At 57.6% G+C, this 17,598-nt stretch overlaps 2 protein-coding genes across 3 annotated transcripts; both read left to right on the top strand.

Annotated features, from left to right (window-relative positions):
- Positions 1 to 637: 637 nt before the first annotated feature.
- RPS5 (ribosomal protein S5) lies at positions 638 to 5,021 on the top strand. 2 transcript variants are annotated; one of them, XM_032847713.1, is made up of 6 exons: positions 638 to 765; positions 1,484 to 1,592; positions 3,569 to 3,778; positions 3,934 to 4,062; positions 4,721 to 4,819; positions 4,900 to 4,968. In XM_032847713.1, exons 2-6 carry the CDS (start codon positions 1,485 to 1,487, stop codon positions 4,966 to 4,968), a joined length of 615 nt encoding a protein of 204 aa, XP_032703604.1. In that variant the 5' UTR covers positions 638 to 765; position 1,484. The 2 variants fall into 2 exon arrangements, with proteins under 2 accessions (XP_032703604.1, XP_032703603.1); XM_032847712.1 differs by lacking the exon at positions 638 to 765 and having other exon boundaries at positions 1,485 to 1,592; positions 4,900 to 5,021.
- Positions 5,022 to 6,623: 1,602 nt separating this feature from the next.
- Positions 6,624 to 7,642, top strand: RNF225 (ring finger protein 225). The gene has a single exon (XM_032847705.1). It carries the CDS (start codon positions 6,728 to 6,730, stop codon positions 7,640 to 7,642), a length of 915 nt encoding a protein of 304 aa, XP_032703596.1. The 5' UTR covers positions 6,624 to 6,727.
- Positions 7,643 to 17,598: the final 9,956 nt, after the last annotated feature.

The following is a 17,598-nucleotide window of genomic DNA, read 5'->3' on the forward strand; positions in this document are numbered from 1 at the left end:
CCAGTCCACCTGCTGGGCACAACCCCTGGCCCCATATCCAGGGCTCCTCCCCAACATCCGCCCGCACACGATAAGGGGCGGCAGTAGACGTAGAGAGACGACAGGGGTACCCTGGCATGGGATGAAGAAGGCTTAAGTCGGAAAGGGTCCCGCCCTCTAAGAGGCTCAGCAATCCGAGCGTGCGAGTGTGCGGTAGGCCGACCCGCGAGAGGGGCTAGGGCATGCACGTGGGGGCCAGTCGTGACCACCAGGCCCACTCCTCCTCTCCGAGCCTGCAGCTGCGCTTGTCTGTGAGGCGGCCGTGACCTGGACGAAGAACGAACCCGCTACCGCACTCGAAACCCGCGGCAGGTGCAGCGTGAAGTTAGAGGCCCAGGAGCACGAAGAGCGCGAGCCTGACTTCTACCCTCATTAGACATGGCGGCCTTGGCCTCAGAGAGATCTCTGCGCTTGTGCGAGGGCCGCCAAGACCGGGCAAGTACTGGCTATTAGAACATCCGCCAGGCGTGCTCGTGGGGTCACTTTTGCAAGCGCGCGTGCGCAGGGTATTTACGTATTTCGTTTGGCCCGGGGCGCCTTCATATCTTGTTCCGCATTGGTCCTTGGGTATAACGTAACGTTTTTGCATACGCGTTGTCCCCGCTGACCCGGAAGTTTTCACCCCCTTTAAAAGCTTCGGCCCGCGATTCGCGGTCTTTTCCTGTCTGTGCCAGGGCGACGCGTGGTGCAAGCTGATCGATTGTGACGCCCCGGCTGCGCCTTCAGGTAAGGCCGCCACGGTGTCGGGGGTGTACGAGGAACGATTCAGGATTTTCCGGGTCGCGATGAGCGATCCCCGAGGCTCGGGGCTTCCCCCGGGGGAGTTTCACGTTTTTCTCCGGAAAACGTGCTGAGGAACGTGGAGGCGCAGGAAAGTTACAATTTCTCGGTGTCCCGCTACCTCCGTACCTTTGCCCGGGAGCGGGGTTCGGGGGTGCGGGTTGGGCCCTGCAGTCGTGAGTTGAGATAGGAGGTTTCCGTTCTTAGCACACGGTGCACTCCGCGGCCAGTGCACGGTTTTTCCTCTAGTAGCTCCTAGTAGGTCTTTGGTGTCGGACACGCGCGGAATTCGTGTGGTGGCCCTCGGTGGCAGACCCGGGTTTCCATTTGACTCCAGAGAAGCAGAGCAGAAGCAGCCTGACTCTCCCCTGGGTGGGATTCGAATTCCAGCGGATGCGGTGTCGGTGTACCGGGTGTCTCCCTTGCAGACACGGTCCGCGGAGCCGCTGTTGGCCGGGGCCTGCCAGCGCTTGGTTCCCGGGGTCCTTGGTGAGAGAGAGATGCTTCTTTCTCACATTACAGCTAAGTGGTTTTTCTAGGACCCAGAAAGGTGGGCCCAGACGGTCACCGCCTTCCTGGGTTCCACATAAATTCCCAGGTGGCCGCGTGTGGGCCAGCCTTGCAGTGGTGGGTATGTTTGGGCTCTGACAGTTTGTGTTCCTAGGATGACCGAGTGGGAGACGGCTGCACCTGCGGTGGCGGAGACCCCTGACATCAAGCTCTTTGGGAAGTGGAGCACCGATGACGTTCAGATCAATGACATCTCCTTGCAGGTGAGAGGGGCGTGTGGTGGTCGCGCTGTCCCCAGCTAGGGGGTTCGGGGCACACGTGGAATCTTCCAGAAGGGGTGACTTGAAACTCCTTGCTATAGACTTGAAGATGTGACAGGTAAAGGAGGGCTTCCTGGACCACCACACCCACGGTATCTGTTTTTCCTTCGTATTTTGTTAACCCGGTTGCTACACACGATGGTTCCCACAGGGGTTTTGTGTCCATGTTTTGATTCTGTTTTTCTTTTTTGTTGTTTTTGTTAAGATTTATTTATTGATTTGAGGGGTGCCTCCGTGGCTCCATTGTTGTGTCTGCCTTTGGTTCAGGTCATGATCTCAGGGTCCTAGGGTGGAGCCTCTCTGGTTCCTTGCTCAGGGGAGAGCCTCCTTTTCCCTCTGCCCGCCGTTCTCCCTGCGTGTGCTCGCTCTGACAAGTAAATACTTTCTTAAAAGACAACTTTTCACTTTTACCTAGTGTTCTCTTAGGGGCTGGGGAAGTCGAAGTCCGTGTCATGCCAGAATTTGGTTTTGAAAGATGTGCAAGGCTCTGCCATAGAGCTGGATGTTATATCCAATCCCTGCCAGGGCATTTGGTGTTTGTGGTTTATCCTGCCCAGTGTGGAGCCCCGCATGGAGACCTAACTGCTTGCCTGTTTGCGCAGGTGGTTCTGTGCAGACTGTCACTTTGGTATCAGAATTTTCTCTTCTCCTTCAGTTATTCCTGGTGTTTATAGAAATAGGATGTGTGTGGGGCTTCTCGTGTATAAGTGATAGAGTGACGTTTGGGTGTATTTCACGGTGAAACGGTTGACAGTAGTACTCTACACATACGTGTAGTTCCTCTGATTTGAATGCCCCCTAACATTTTGGTGTTTTATAGACATTTTCTTGGGAAATGATGCCTCTGTGTATAGGAAGCGTTGCTGGATAATTTTGCTAAAACAGTGGTTCTCTGGCGTGATCTTCCCCCACCGCTTTTAGGTGACACTTGGCAATGTCTGGATACATTTTGGGTTGCAAAAACCCAGAGGGGTGCTACCACCGTACTGGATGCTACTAAGCGTTCTGCAGTGCACAGGACGGCCCCTGCAACAGGAGTTCCTTCATTGAAAATGCCTGTGGCACAGAGTTTGAGGAACGTTTAAAACTGAAATCGTTGGGGGTGCCTGGTGGCTCAGTTGGTAGGCGTCTCCCTTTGGCTCAGGTCATGATTCCAGGGTCCTGGGATCGAGCCCTGCATTGGGCTCCCTGCTCTACAGAGAATCTGCTTCTCCCTCTCCTTCTGTATGCCGCTCTGCCTACTTGTGCTTTTTCTCTATCTCTCTGTCAAATAAATAAAATTTTCAAAAAAAATAATAATCATGGGGTAGCTGACTAAGCCTGGTAGCCTAGTTAGTTAGGTGTCTGCCTTCAGCTCGGGTGGTGATCCCAGAATCCTGGGAAGGAGTCTCATTATCAGGCTCCCTGCTGTGCATCGTGAAGTCGGCTGCTCCCTCTCCCCTGTTCATGTTCTCTCTCTCTCAAATAAACATTAAAAACAAAAAATAGATCATAAGTTGTGATCTTCTTGGTTCTCTATTCCCCTCCCTTCCTCCCATTACAGAGGAGGTGAGCTTTTTTGGTTTAAGACTTCATTTATTTGAGAGAGAGAAAGCACAGATAGAGGGAGAAGCAGACTCCCCACCCCACTGGCTGGGCAGCCTAATGCGGGGCTCCATCCCAGGACCCTGAGATCATGACCTGAGTGGAAGGCAGACGCTTAACCGACTGGGTCACCCAGGTGCCTCAAGGAAGTGCTCTTCTTAGTGACTTTGATGAAGACACTTGTTAAGGTTACTTGTTTTGTGGCAGGCAGGGCCCTCACAGTAAAGCCACCACAGATGGGTGGGGGCTACCCCCAGTGGGTGCTCAGTCCCTCTGGTTCTTGTCCATCTTACTCCTAATGATGGTCCTTCCATCCCCTCTCCCTGCTGCCCCAGGACTACATTGCGGTGAAGGAGAAGTATGCCAAGTACCTGCCCCACAGTGCAGGGCGCTACGCCGCCAAGCGCTTCCGCAAGGCGCAGTGCCCCATCGTGGAGCGTCTCACCAACTCGATGATGATGCATGGCCGCAACAATGGCAAGAAGCTCATGACCGTGCGCATTGTCAAGCATGCCTTCGAGATCATCCATCTGCTCACTGGTGAGGTAGGACTGTGAGGCCTGATGAGGCAGAGTGCCCGTAGTACAGCCTGAAGCCATCAGCTGCCCCGTGGCGTGCGTCTCAGGGTCCATTAGGGTTTGGGGGTGAGGAGGGGGGTGGGATGTGGACTGATGTCACGTTCGTGGCTGCCTTCTCCTAGAACCCGCTGCAGGTCCTGGTGAACGCAATTATTAACAGCGGTCCCCGGGAGGACTCAACCCGCATTGGGCGAGCCGGAACCGTGAGGCGTCAGGCTGTCGATGTGTCCCCGCTGCGCCGTGTGAATCAGGTGGGCTTGGGGCAGAAATGGGCAAGTAGGAAGGTTTCTTCTGCCTGTGTGCTTTACCTGGAGTGTCTTTTGCTCCAGGAATCTTTCCTGCATTACCATCACATTCAGGGCAGATACTGGTTCTGGCCCCGTCCCGAGCAACGTTTCCCTGAGTCACGGTTTCATTTGAGTGTGTGTTGTTACATACTGTGTGTGGGTGTGTGTGTTTTTTTTTTTCCACAGACCATTTGATCATCAGCTAGGGGCATTGTCACCACGGCCCCCTTAATAGAGATAGAATTGTCTCACATTCTGTGCCTGCAGCTGTCCCCAGTGTATCTTTCGTAGCTGTCCGTTGTCAGTCAGGGTCCAGGTCAGGAGCGCACACGGCATCGCGCTTCCCTGCAGTCCAGGTTTCGGATCTCCTGTAACCAAACACCCAGCGTCAGCCTTTGTGTCCACACTTTGTTTCTGTGGCCCCCGGTCTGATCTCAGATCTGGCAGCATTTCACCTGGTGCTGCCTTTGGGCTCCTACTGTGTCTCGTCTCTGTCGCGGCGGGGGGGCAGTGGATGCCAGGCAGTATGGTAGCCAGCATTTGTTGGGGTGCCTAGGCTACGGAAGACAGTGGCCCTATCTGCTTTGGGGGCATCTGCTTAGCTGAACCCTGTGCTCCCTAGGCCATCTGGCTGCTGTGCACAGGTGCACGTGAGGCTGCCTTCCGGAACATCAAGACCATTGCTGAGTGCCTAGCAGATGAGCTCATCAATGCAGCCAAGGTGAGTGAGGACACAGGGGTGGGGCCAGTTCAAGGGGAAGCTGCTCCAGCCTTCAGAACTGACCATCTCTCTCCTTGCAGGGCTCTTCCAATTCGTATGCTATCAAGAAGAAGGACGAGCTGGAACGTGTGGCCAAGTCCAACCGTTGATCACGTGGCTGTGCCTTCAATAAACCTGTCTGTCCTCGGGGCAGCCTCACCCACCTGTGCCATTGTGTGTCCTGGGGGGCTCTGGAGTGGGATGGCCCCAGGGTCCTGAATTGCTGGCCACGTTTCTGACCTGTCTTTTGGCCTGTGGAGACCCGGGTTCACCAGGGAGATACTCTGCTCAGGAAGTGCCACTGACTCAGAACCATGGAGAGCAGGCCTGGCTACCCGGAGGGTTCCAGTGTGTTGGAAATGAGAGGGGTGGGTTGTCCTGGCACAGATGTCACTCTAGTCTGGGGAAGGGCTTGGTGTTTATCCAGGAGATCTGGGTGGTAGCCCACCACCCTGAGAGGCATGTTTCCTGTGAGCAGCGCCAGGGAGCGGTATCTAAGGCCAATGGTCTGGGTCAGTGTTTCCAGCCTCCTGCCTGCTGGTTTGTCAGGGGCCAGCCCTATCCAGTACACTGTGGGGCCTGCCCACCTTCCACCCCAGAGGCTCCTCTTTGCTCTGGCCAGCTTCCCCCTGAGCTCCAGGCTGCCTGTACACTTTTTTTTTTTTTTTTAAGATTATTTATTTGACTGATCACAAGTGCTCAGAGAGGCAGGCAGAGAGAGGGGGAAGCAGGCTCCCCGCTTAGCAGAGAGCCCAGTGTGGGGCTCAATCCCAGGACCCTGAGATCATGACCTGAGCCAAAGGCAGAGGCTTAACCCACTGAGCCACCCAGGCGCCCCTGCCTCTGCATTTTGTGTACTAGTCAGGACTGCAGCAACCCTGGGTACCCATAGAGGCACTGCTACATCAGGTTCATCTGATTCCACCAGTGGCTTGAAAGTGGATTCATGAGGTGATGGAAGACTTGGGTGGTGGGTTGTTACTGCCCACCCATGAGACCAGACTCACTGGCCTGTCCCCCTGTGCCATCTATCACCTTGCCGCCCCCAACATCCGGCCAACGTCAGGCTTGGTGTTCATGCTGGAGGGACCTGTCTCGGGGGCGGGCCAGGCAGTCAGACAAGTCTGACAGGTACCTTGGGAACCTGGGATCTGGAGGGAGTGGTACCAAGGCAGTACCTTCCTGCAGGGAGGGGCACCTAGTATACAGCTGCTGGTAGGCAAAGTACTGGGGTCAGAACTGGCAGGGACGTGCCAGGCAGAGGGAGGTGGCACCCACAGGTAGGAAGAGTCCAAAGGCCCACTGGGGTCTGTCATCGGGAATCTCTGGCACCTGCTCTGGGCTTCTGTCATTTCTCTGTGTTGCTGGGCTCCAGTCCTGAGGCTGGCATGTCCTCTTCCTCATCTGCCCCTCCTGGGATCTGGTATGGACCCCCCCCCCCCAGAATCGAACTAGTTCTTAGAGGTCCCCATCTTTTTTGTTCCTCTCCATGTTGGAGCCTCCCCATTGCTTGTCTGGGGTCCTGCCTGGTGATGAGTCCTCAGCTGTCATCTCTGCCCCTTCCCCACCTAAGTCAAGCTTAGGACCTACCATGCCCCCTGGGTCTGTCCCTGTCCCCCAATCCTTTCCTCCCATCTCTTTTGCTCCCTCCCTTCTCCAGTCTTGATGCTTCTTCAACTCCCTACCTGGACACCCTTTTTCTTTGCTTCTACCCTGAGTCGCCTACCATTCTAGCCTCTGCTCCTTGGCTCTACACCCCCTTTGCTTCGGTACTCCAGAGTGCAGCCCCTGAACCCCCGCAGACCCTCCTCCGCTCTTCCACCGCCTGCTTTCCTGGCTGACGGGCCTCTTCCCTCAGGTCCCGTCCAGATGCCCTGCCCTCGGCCGCCCTGGCTCCGCTGCTCCCTGGCCCCTCAGGGCTCAGGCCCCAGCTCCCCGAGCTCACTCTCTGCGCCCTGCTCACCCGCCAGGGAGGAGGGCCAAGACGACGACGGCGAGGAGGAGGAAGGGGACGGCAGCCCCGGCTCGGGCCCCATCCTGACCCCCGCGTCCCCTGTGGAGTGTCTCATTTGCGTGTCACCCTTCAACGGCGTCTTCAAGCTGCCCAAGCGCCTGGACTGCGGCCACGTCTTCTGCCTCGAGTGCCTGGCTCGCCTGTCCCTGGCCACGGCGGGGGGCGGCGACGCGGTGGCCTGTCCGGTGTGCCGCGCGCCCACGCGCCTGGCCCCGCGCCGAGGGCTGCCCGCGCTGCCCACTCAACCGGGCCTGCTGCCCCGCGACGCGCGCGCGCCCCTGCCGCGCCAGGGATCGGTGCGCTTTGACCGTCGCCGCGGCCTGCTGTACTTGCGGCCGCCGCCGCCCGGGCCCCGCAAGTCCCGCGCCGCGCACCCGCCGCCGCCGCCGCCGCTGCGCCTTGGCCGCCCGCTGTCTCGCCGCCTCTCCCTGGCCAGCCCGGCCTGGGTCTTCAACGCCGCGGTGGCGCTGGCGGTGCTGGTGGCCGCCGGCCTCGTCGTCTCGGGTGTCTACATCTTCTTCCTCATCCCCCACGCCGCCTCCTCCGGCCCCGTGCGGCCCCAGCTCGTGGCGCTCGCCCCGGCGCCGGGATTCTCCTGGTTCCCGCCGCGGCCCGCGCCGGGGACATCCTGGACGCCGCGCCCCGTGGGTCCTGACCTGGACACCACCCTGCCAGGGGCTACGGAGGACGTGCTGGAGCCCGAGGGGGGCTCCGAGGACAAGGCGGAGGCCGAGGGGACTCTGGACCGGCCCCCCGACCTCGTGTGGTGAGCAGAAGCCGGCCCGGGCTGGGCCCCGCGGGGACCGGGAGGGAGGAGGGTGTGGGCGCCGTGGTAAACGCATCCGTGCTGCTGGTCCTGTCTCCAGGGCTGGGGTCCTCCGTGTCCTCCTGGTGGGGCCCTGCCAGGATCCCTTGCCCTGGTCCTCAGGGAGGCCTTACCAAGGTGCATGGAAAGCACCCATTTCTTCGAGGGAGGCCTAGTGAGATCTTTCCAGGCGTCATTACCAAGGAGCAGGGACCCTCTCAAGGAGCAACCTCTGCCTTCATTCCCACAAGGGCCCTCTGGGAGCACCCATAACCCCCAGCAACTGTGGGCATCCAGCTGAGGCTGTCCTGAGCCCCTCTTTGCAAAGGTCCTTCTGGGAGGCACTCCTAAATCTGGTCTCCATGAGGGCCCAGGTTGGGAGGACCCTTGATCCTCATCCCCCCGAGAGTCCAGCTAGGGAGCCCCTCGGACCAGCATTGGGTAGGTACCCTGCTCAGGAGCTTGCCTCCCCATCAGCCCCTCCGGAGGGTCCCACTGAGCGCACCCCCAGTCATCATCAGACCTTGGGGGGAGAACCCTCAGCTAGCAGCTGGGGGGGGAAGCTTCTGATTTAGTCATCCTGTGGGCTCACTGCAGGTGGCTGGAGCCCCCAGTCTCTGGTGGTGAAGCTGCTACTGCTGTTGGCCTCTGGCCATGCCCCTCTGCACGGCCCATCGCAGTCCTCCCCACCCCACTGGGGCTGTGGAGTTTATTTTCCACTCTGCTGCCTGCAGATTGGGTGTGGGTGGGATCCAGCTATTTCCAAGCTGGTCCTTGGTTGTCTGCACGCATGGCTGGGGCTTGGGCTTGAAGGGGCAGGGGTGGCCAGGCCAGGGCTGAGGAGGGACACATAGGGCCTGAGCCTCCAAGATTAGTTCCCACTTGGTTCTGAGAACCAGTCTGCAAGCAACAGCCTCGACTACTGTTTGGGTCGTGGCTTCTGGGGTCCTGATATGCTGTGGGGCAGCTGTGGTCACCAAGGCTCATACAAGCTTGCCCTCTAGGTCAGGTCCACGTGATTTGGGGGGTGGGTGCTCCTGGATCTCGCTGGCCTGCTTGGAGACATCCTGGCCTCTCTCCCTGGGTGCTAGAACCCCCATCACCCTTATTTCCACTCATTAATTTCTCGAGACCAGTTATTGCATGTCTCCTCCAGAGCTCCATCAACTTTTTTTGGCAACCCTGTTGTACCCTGAGGTGAAGCCTCAGCCTTGGGCAGCAGCCTACAGGGAGCGCAGCTCTTGGGTTCTTGTCCTCCTCCTCTCAGAAGCCTTCCTGGGTCAGTCATCACAGGGTAGATGGCTGCTACCCTCTACACAGACTGAACGCAGGTCTTCTGTTTCCCCCAAGGCTCTTGAGCCCACATCCTGCCTCACTTGGCCCAGGTTTGGGGTTCCATGTTCTGTGGCTGGGAATCTGGCATTTTCCAGAGAGAAATGTAACTTCTATGGGGCTGGGGGCTCTCATTTGATCTGTTTACACGTATGTCCTCAGTGCCTGGCACATGGGGGGTGCCAAATAGTTTTCTGGGGAGTGACGGCATTGCGGGTGACCAAGAGGCAGGCTGGGAATGCCTGTGGGCACTCTAGGCTCAACTAGCTCGGAGCCACCCTGGTGGAGGCATGTCAGCCGAGTTCCTTTCGATGGGAGCTGCTGCTTCCGGTTGGAAAGCCAGAGGGGGATCATCAGGACATCAAAGGGAGTGTCTTTCCAGACCAGTTCTTGTCCCACACCCAGGTGCCAGTGTCACCCACAGTGACTGAGAGCAGGGTACTGGGTCACTGGGCAGCCCTAGCCCCGCCCACACAGGGAGGGGACTTGGTCAGGCTGGAGCAGTGTTGGTGGTCTAGGTTAGTGTCTGCTGACTGCTGCAACAGAGAACTAAGACTAATTCTGTCACAGTTCTGCAGGCCAGGAGTCTTGAAATCATGTTTACCTGGCTAAAATCAAGTGTCCTTAGGGCTAGCTTCTCCGGAGGCTCCAGGAGAGAATTTCCTTAGCTTTTCATCTTCAAGACCTGCATTCCTTGGCTTCTTCCTCTATCTTCATATTTTATTTTTATTTTTTTAAGTAATCTCTACACCCCATGTGGGACTCAAACTCACAATCCCAAGACCAGGAGTCCCATGCTCTACTGACCGAGCTGACCAGGTGCCCTGTCCTCCTCTGTCTTCAAAGGCAGCAGCATCGTGGCTACAAAGCTCTGACTGTCCTGCCTCCTGCTTTCACTTGTAAGGGTATTGTGAGAACTTGAGCCCGCCCTGATAATCCGAGATAATTTCCCCAGATCAGCATCTTAATTTAATCACATCTGCAAAGTCCATTTTGCCATCTAAGTAGCAGATTGACAGATGCTGGGGGTTAGGACCTGGCTATCTTTGGGGGCCATTATTCACCTCACTATAACGTCTCAGGTATCCTTCTCATCCCTTCCCTCCTCCACCCAAGGCTGGGAGATTGGGGTGGGGGGCAAAAGTTGGGCCCAGCCAGGAGAGTGAGAAAGGGGCCCTTAGCTGGTGGTGCCCAGAGAGGGGAGAGAAAATGCTTTCTGCCTGAGGTTGTTCAAGAAAGGCTGCCTGGAAGAAGACCTGCATCTTCGAAACAGCTGGTATTAAGGCAGAAGGAGCTGGGGCAGTAAGCGGGTGGCTGAGGGCACTGGCAGGGCTGACCATCCCATAACCCAGTCCTAGCTAGCTTCCTCCTAGAGGTTAGGGAAGGTTCGGCTTCTCCGCTCTCCCAACTGGGAGACTGAAACTTCAGTCTCTCCTTCCTTACAATGAGCCTGATGACAGATCCCAGGGGTCCTGAACATTCCTGTCTGCTAATTACTACCTCGATGACTGCCCGTCCACTGCCCATGAACAAAGGGGCCGTCCAAAACCACCCTGGGGCCGGTATCATGGGTCTTCTGCCCCAACCTTTCCTACCAGCCTCTGTGGCCATCTAGAGCCATGCCCTCCCTGCCCTCCCTCTGCCCACTTCAGCCCTGCTGCATAACCACCCCTCATCTGTCGCAGGCTTGCGAATACCCAGCGAAGGGAGTCAATCTCATTGCCTGGCATGGTGCCAGAGATGCCAGAATTTGGTTCTCTCTTCTGTAAAATGGGTGACAATAAACACTTTACTTGCAGGGAAAATTAGTTAATCTACAAGTATTTATTGTGCACCTGCTGTATACCAAGGGTGTGCACTGGGGACATCGCAGGAACAAGGAAGGCCCTCACATGGCAGATGACATCCAGAACGCTGAGCAGAGCAACTATCATCTTGGCCACACTGCCTTCCCTGTCAAGTTCGTGGAGTCCCCAGTTCCCCAAAGCTTCCCCATGTTCTCCTCCCAGCTTTGCCTTCTTTGCCCCTGGAGGGACGCAGGGTGCGCTGTTCTATAGGGCTCTGGCCAGCCTCTCCTCATGAGAATCAAAGATGCAGCTGCCCGCACTGCACCCATCCCTGCCCATCAGGGCATCTTCTTGTGTTGAGGCCAAGGGAACAAGGGCCACAGAGGGCCCTCACTGGACCCTGAGAGTCGCAGAGTCCAGACTCTGCGGGGAAACAGAGGCTGTTGGGCTGGGCAGGGTGTGGATTCGAACCAGGACCAGAGCTTCCTGCAAAACACCTTCTCCCCTCAACTCCACACCCTGGTAGGGTAGACTTGGTTTTTTCCCCTCCTCCCCCGGTCCTGCAATTGGAGTTCTCTCTCCACACTTGGGAGGCTTCCCCTCCTCACTAACACCCACACGCAAACCAGGGTGGGGCTTGGGGGAACTTCTAGCAATCCTGGCTGGGGGCTGCTTGAGTGTCGTCACAACATGGCAAGTGGCTTCTCTCTGAGCAAGTGAGCCAAGAGGGAACAAAGCCAAAGAAGCCACAATGCTTTTTATGACCCGGCCACAGAAGTCATTCTATCATCTCCCCCATGTGCTAGCGGCCACTCTATTCACTATGTAAGGGACCTAAGTGAGTGTGTGAACATGGACAAGGGGACTCATGGTGGCCATTTGGGAGGTCAGCCATCTATCTAAAGTGGAGTCACCAGCACAGTCCTTTGTCCTCTTTAGCCGAATGGGCCTGTGCCACTCTCTTGGGCCCTCTCTCCCCGAGAGAGTCCCAGGCCTTTGGTTCAGGCTGAATCCCCAGGGTGACAACCATGTCACCCTTTCTGTGAGTTTGGGGGAGGCCAGGGAGAAGCCAGTGCGGGCCACAGTAGCACCAAGTAGGGACTGGGTCAGAACCAAGGACAGAAAGGGAAGAGTGACTGGCTTCGTCCTCACCGGTCTCCAGGCCCCCAGATCTTAAGGGAGGGAGGAGACATGGAGCTGTGGGTGTTGACAGGAGTTGGAGGGTCGAGGGGGGTGGCATTAAAACAGCTGACTCTTTTCTAGGCCCCTTACCCTCCGGTGTTGGAGGAACAGGAGTGAAGAAGCATTGTGGTGGTTCAGACCTGGGCTAGGCACCGCCCTGCAGCCGCCTGTAGTGTTTCCACATCAGCAGTGTGGGAGGGCGCACAGTGGGGCAGCAGGTGGCACAGGTGCTAGGGACCAACTGGCCTGTTGCAGAATTTGTCTGAGATCGGAGTTCTCTGCAGGAAGCTGGCTCTGCTGCCCTTATTCTGTGCTGTCTGGAAGAGCCAGCTGGCATGGGTCCAGAGGCTAGTAAGATGCCAAGGCAGCTTAATCGTTTCAGAGAGGAAGCATGACTCATTCCAGGATCTACTCTGTCCCACAGCCTTGGTGAGCCACTGCAGTCAGTCCTGTCCACTGTACCACTGGGCGGAAATAGCCCTCCTGATATTAGTGTCCTTGTGTACCTGGAGCCCTAATCCACACCAGATCGTCTATGCCAACAGTGTGATTTGTGGTAGGGGCTGTGGGCCACGCTGCATCAGTTTGTCTTGCGGGGGGCGGGCGGGGGAGAGACTGGGTAACTAAGGTCAGTTACATGGGTGCTGTTACAAAAGTGCACACCTTTGTTACTGTTTCCCAATGAAAACCCTGGAAACCAAGACTTAGGTGAGGACACTTGGTGGCAACAGTCAGTATGTGTTGTCATGTATATTGTTTTTGGGAGAAGTGAGTGCTGCGTGTGACCCCACTGGGAGAGGACAGCAGGAAGCTTGTGACTGATCTTTCTTAATTCCTGTTTACATACCTCTTTCTTCTGCCAGATTTTATTTATTTTTTAAAGATTTTTTTTTTTTTTAATTTGACCCAGAGAGAGTACAAGCAGGGGGAGCAGCAGGCAGAGGGAGAGGGAGAAACTGACTTCCCACCAAGCAAGGAGCCCCACGTCGGACTCGATCCCAGGAGTCTGGGATCATGACCCCAGCTGAAGGCAGACGCTTAATGAATGAGCCACTCGCGTGCCCCTCCTTTCCCAGATTTTAAATTATATCTTTTCACTGTAATAAACTGCAAATAAGGGCCACTACAACAACGTACTGGCAAGGACGTGGAGAAAAGAACAGCTGGGCACTGCCGGTGGGAATGTGAGCTCTACAACTGCCGTGGAAGACAGTAGGGAGGCTCCCCACAACCTTAAAGATAGAAACCCCACACAGTGCCGTAATTTGCGGAGGGGAACGAACTATTGAGAACATACAAGCACCCCTCTGCTCACTGCAGCGCTATTTCCAACAGCCGAGCTGCGGACGCAGCCCACGTGCCCACCCATAGATGATGGATAAAGAAGGCGCGGAGCACGAACACTGGACCACGGCTCAGCCGCAAACACGAAAGAACGGATCCTGCCCTTTGCAACACCGCGGATGTTCTCAGGATGTCCGCTCTCGGGACGTTCTGCAGAGCGGGTCGTCCCGGCCTCCGCGGCCAGGGACAGCACACACCGAGCCGCGGGAAGGGCCCGAGCCCAGCCACCCACCCCTCTGCCCACACCGACCGCCGATTTTCCTCCCCGCACCCCGTTTTCCTCCCGCCCAGGTCCCCAGGCCCTGAGTCCGCAGCTGCTCAACGCCAGGGGGACGAGCCGGCTTCCGCGGGCACGAGCCGGTTTCCACTGAGGAGGTCCCCGCACGACTCCGCCGCACAGCCCGGGTCCGTTCCCACTAAGGCTGGGGACGCCAGGGGCCCAGGAAGCGGGTCATTCTCCGCGCTAAAGGCGCATACAGGGCGTGGCGGGACCCTGCCCACTTCGACTCTCGTGCCGTCCGCCACTCCCGATTCCGCCGATGCGGGGACCCTTACGGACGCCCTCCGGGCCCGCGACGCGGTAACCAAGCGAGGGGCCGATAAAAGCGGGACTACAGACAACCATCAGAGGCGGACGGCGGAAGTCCCGCCCCAGCAGCCGTCCCGGAGACGCCCCGTCCTGGGTCCTCATTGGTCAGCGCTGAGGCGTCGTCGCAGTGTCTTCTGGGTAGTGTAGTTCCCGCCGTGGGGCCCCGTGCGCCCGCGGGGCCCCGTGCGCCCGCGGGGCCCCGTGCGCCCGCGGGGCCCCGTGCGCCCGCGGGGCCCCGTGCGCCCGCGGGGCCCCGTGCGCCCGCGGGGCCGAGTCCTCCGGGTGCTACTGCCCACGCTCCGTGAGGGCGGGGTCCGTCGTCGCATCTTCTCCGAGCTGGGAGCTCCCAGTCCTGGCTTCGTCTCTCTGAGACTCGTCCCCAGCGTGGGGCGGGCTGCCTCTCATAGAGATATCGGTCCGCGCCGCGCGCTCTCCCGAGCCTCCTCACCGGTCCTCGGTGCCCGCCGCCCCGGCAAGGGGCACCCGGCGCCCGGTAGGCTTCTCGCGCAGGAGTGGCTGGGGACCGAGGCCCCGACTGCGACGGTCAGCCCGAGGTCATCCCTCCGCTGGCTGGGCTGGGGTCTGGTCTGCGGACACGTGGGACGACCCGGAGCCGCCTTTCAGCGCGCAGCTCCGCCGCCACGGCCGCCGACGGCCGCGGGGACGACAGACCCGGCGCAGGTGGGTCGCGGGTGAGTCCAGGGCGCTCCCTCGGCCCCACTCACTCAGAGCCCCGTATCACCTGGGCTTTGGGGATCACCCACAGTCCAGCCCGCAGTCCGGCGGTTATGCCAGTCGGTGGAATGTGATAGGGAAAGCGTTAAGGACACAGAAACCAGCAAATGCATGTTAGTGAGGCTGAGTGGGAATCCAGGTCCCACCGTGGTCTTCCGAGAACAGAGAGCAGGGGCAGGAGTCAGGCCTGGAATGGATCTAGACCCCTGTTCCGAGGGCTCTGGGAGCCACGGGAGATTTAGGGCAGAGGGGGAGGTGATCTGACACGGTGTTGGGAGGCTCCCTCTGGCTACAGAGGGAAGAAGGCCCATGAGAGGTTGCTGGTGACGGGTGGCTGCACCAGGGTGCTGGCAGTGGAGATGGCAGAGGTGCTTGCACTCTGTCTGTTATCTCAGTGCCACCAGCCCAGTTGCTGGATGTGAGGCAGCGAGAGACACTGACCTATCAAGGGGTGGCTTGGGCGTTTGGACTCAGTGGTTTGATGGATGGACTATCTATCAACAGATGTGGAGGTCGGTGGCTAGAGCAGGTTCTGGGACAAGAGCTGGAGTCTGGTTTTGGAGACTTTAAGAACAATCCATCCAGGAACGGAGGCTCCATGTCGCACAGGGATGTGCGGCTCTGGAATTCTGCAGGATCCGGGCTGGCAAGATCCAAAGGATGGGGCTGGAGAGTGGGACTAGGAACGATGTGGGATGAAGGATGGTGGTGAATGCCCGGCGAGTTGTGGGAAGGGAGGCTGGGGACCAAGGAGGACCAGATGTTCTGACTGTGCAGTCGGAAGGTGGTGGTCGGTGTCACTAAGGCACTTTGAAGTCTGGGCCTATGTTAGCAGGGAATGGAGGGGGTGTGGCAGGGGGCCAAGGCTCCTGATTGGCAATTGGACCTGGGATGCAGCCTGTGGCCTGGCAGAGATGGAGGGAGGGGCTAAGTGGGCCCGGGGTTGGGCTGATTCCCTGTCTGCAGGCTCTCCAGGGTTTTATATTTGTCCTCTTTGGGGCCTGAGGGTTTTCATTCAGGGTTGCAGAGGCATTCAGTGGCAGATGGAGGTCACCTGGTAGACAGGCAGTGTCCCAGGCCCAGTGGGCTGGACTCTGAGTGTGCCTCAGGATGGGAGAGGAGGATCATGGCAAGTGAGAGGGCAGCCCGTGCAAAGGCAGAGCTGAAGGAAGTGCGGCATCTCAGAGATCCAGCTGTAGTTCTGAGTGGCTGAATACTGAAGCCAGGAGCAGGGCCGGGTAGGGAGTCTTCAGTGCAGGGCAGGAGGGTGCTTGTGGTGGTGGCCACAGGAAGCGCAGGCAGGCTGGAGCAGGGTCGGACTGTGGTTGCTGGGCCATGCACCCTCAGGACACCACATGGAGCGTGGTATGCGGGGACGCCAGGGAGTTGCCAGTGGGATGCACTGGTAGGTTGTGCTGGAATGGTGTGGGTGCAGAACTAGGAGGATTCTGAGTATGTCATGTTCCTGCTGGGCAGGAGTGCCGACTGAAGGACCTTGGGAGCCGGTGTCTGGCCCTAAGGAAGAATGGTGAGTGTAGGTTTAGTTGCATCTGAGAGGTGTGATGTGAGGGACATAGACAGAATGGGGTGGGAGGAGAAAAGGTGAGGCCTGTGTACCTGGACCAGAACATAGATGGCATCCATCCTGTCGTGTCTGTGGGACGGATACAGAATCTAATAGTAACGTGAGGAGAAAGGCACCAGTGGCACTGTGACTTGGTATTCTCTCTGAGGTCGAGTTCTGGAGGGAAAAGGATGTGTCGGGATGTGGTGGTGGGGGGGCTGGTGTTGTTGAGCCTGCCAGTGAGAGAGAGGGTGGTGCCCTTCCCTGTCAAAGCTTGGATGTGTCCAGTGGTTGGTTTTCCCCCCAATCGCCAACCACTAGGATCAGAGGAACCCATCACTGCAGGGTCAAGTGACATTTGAGGATGTGGCTGTGTATTTCTCCCAGGAGTGGAGGCTCCTTAATGTAACCTAGAGGCATCTATACCATGATGTGATGTTGGAGAACTTTGAGCTCATCGGCTCTCTGGGTGAGTCCCTGCACCTTCCCACAGTATACTGACTACATTCTGCCATTTCCCATGGGAAGTTCTCTCTATCCCAAAGCTGGATCACAGGGTCTGCTTCCTTCCCAGGTTTCCCTACGGTGGGCGCTGTGACTGGGGTGGGCATACTCTCCCAGCACTCTTCGAGCAGCTCTGTGAGTAGCCTCCAATAGGTATTACCTCAAGACTTCACAGGGTAGAGTTTGGGGGCCAGGTCTTTCATAGGTATCCAGCTGATCCCACCAATCTCAGCCTCTCCCCAGCTTGGTGACCCCACTGGAGTCATGGCCTCTTTGTGCTACAAGTGTGCCCTCTTCCTTTGCAAGTCTTTGTGCAGGACTGCCCAAGTCCTGGGCCAAGCTTGATCTCCTATACTATTCCCATTTAATGTTAGATTTCTGGCTGTGTGGGTCAGATGATACCAGTTCATGAGGGGATGCTCACATCACATGGTGACCTGGAGTCCCCTGGTTAGGCATTCAGTCTTTGATTAGCAAACTAGAAACTATTTCTCTAAAGTAGAGTTGTCATATAAGATGTAGACTTGCTTCCAAATCCTGGAGATCTGTGCTGTGATTCTCCTACTGCCGCTTGCCACAGGCTCTGCACAGTGTCCCAGTTTGCCACAGACAGTTCCGGTATCATTGAATCTGCTGTATTGTAAGGCCCAGGGGGTTGAGCAGCCTGAGCCTGCTTCACAGGCTTGTCTCTTTCTGGTTCCACTTAAAACAGGAAGCCTGATGGCTGACCTGGTGGATGGTTCAAAGCAGTAGATTCAAATGGTGTGTGGGTTACTTCCAGAATCCAGGAAGGCCTACCAAATATTTTTTGGTGGTTGATGGTGTGAGGTGCAACAATTAGATGGGATTTCTCAACCTACTCGGTGACTGAACCCCTGAGAGCT

This window comes from Lontra canadensis, unplaced genomic scaffold (genome assembly GCF_010015895.1).
Source record: "Lontra canadensis isolate GAN:19392208 unplaced genomic scaffold, GSC_riverotter_1.0 scaffold191, whole genome shotgun sequence".
In the NCBI taxonomy this organism is placed as follows: Eukaryota; Metazoa; Chordata; class Mammalia; order Carnivora; family Mustelidae; genus Lontra; species Lontra canadensis.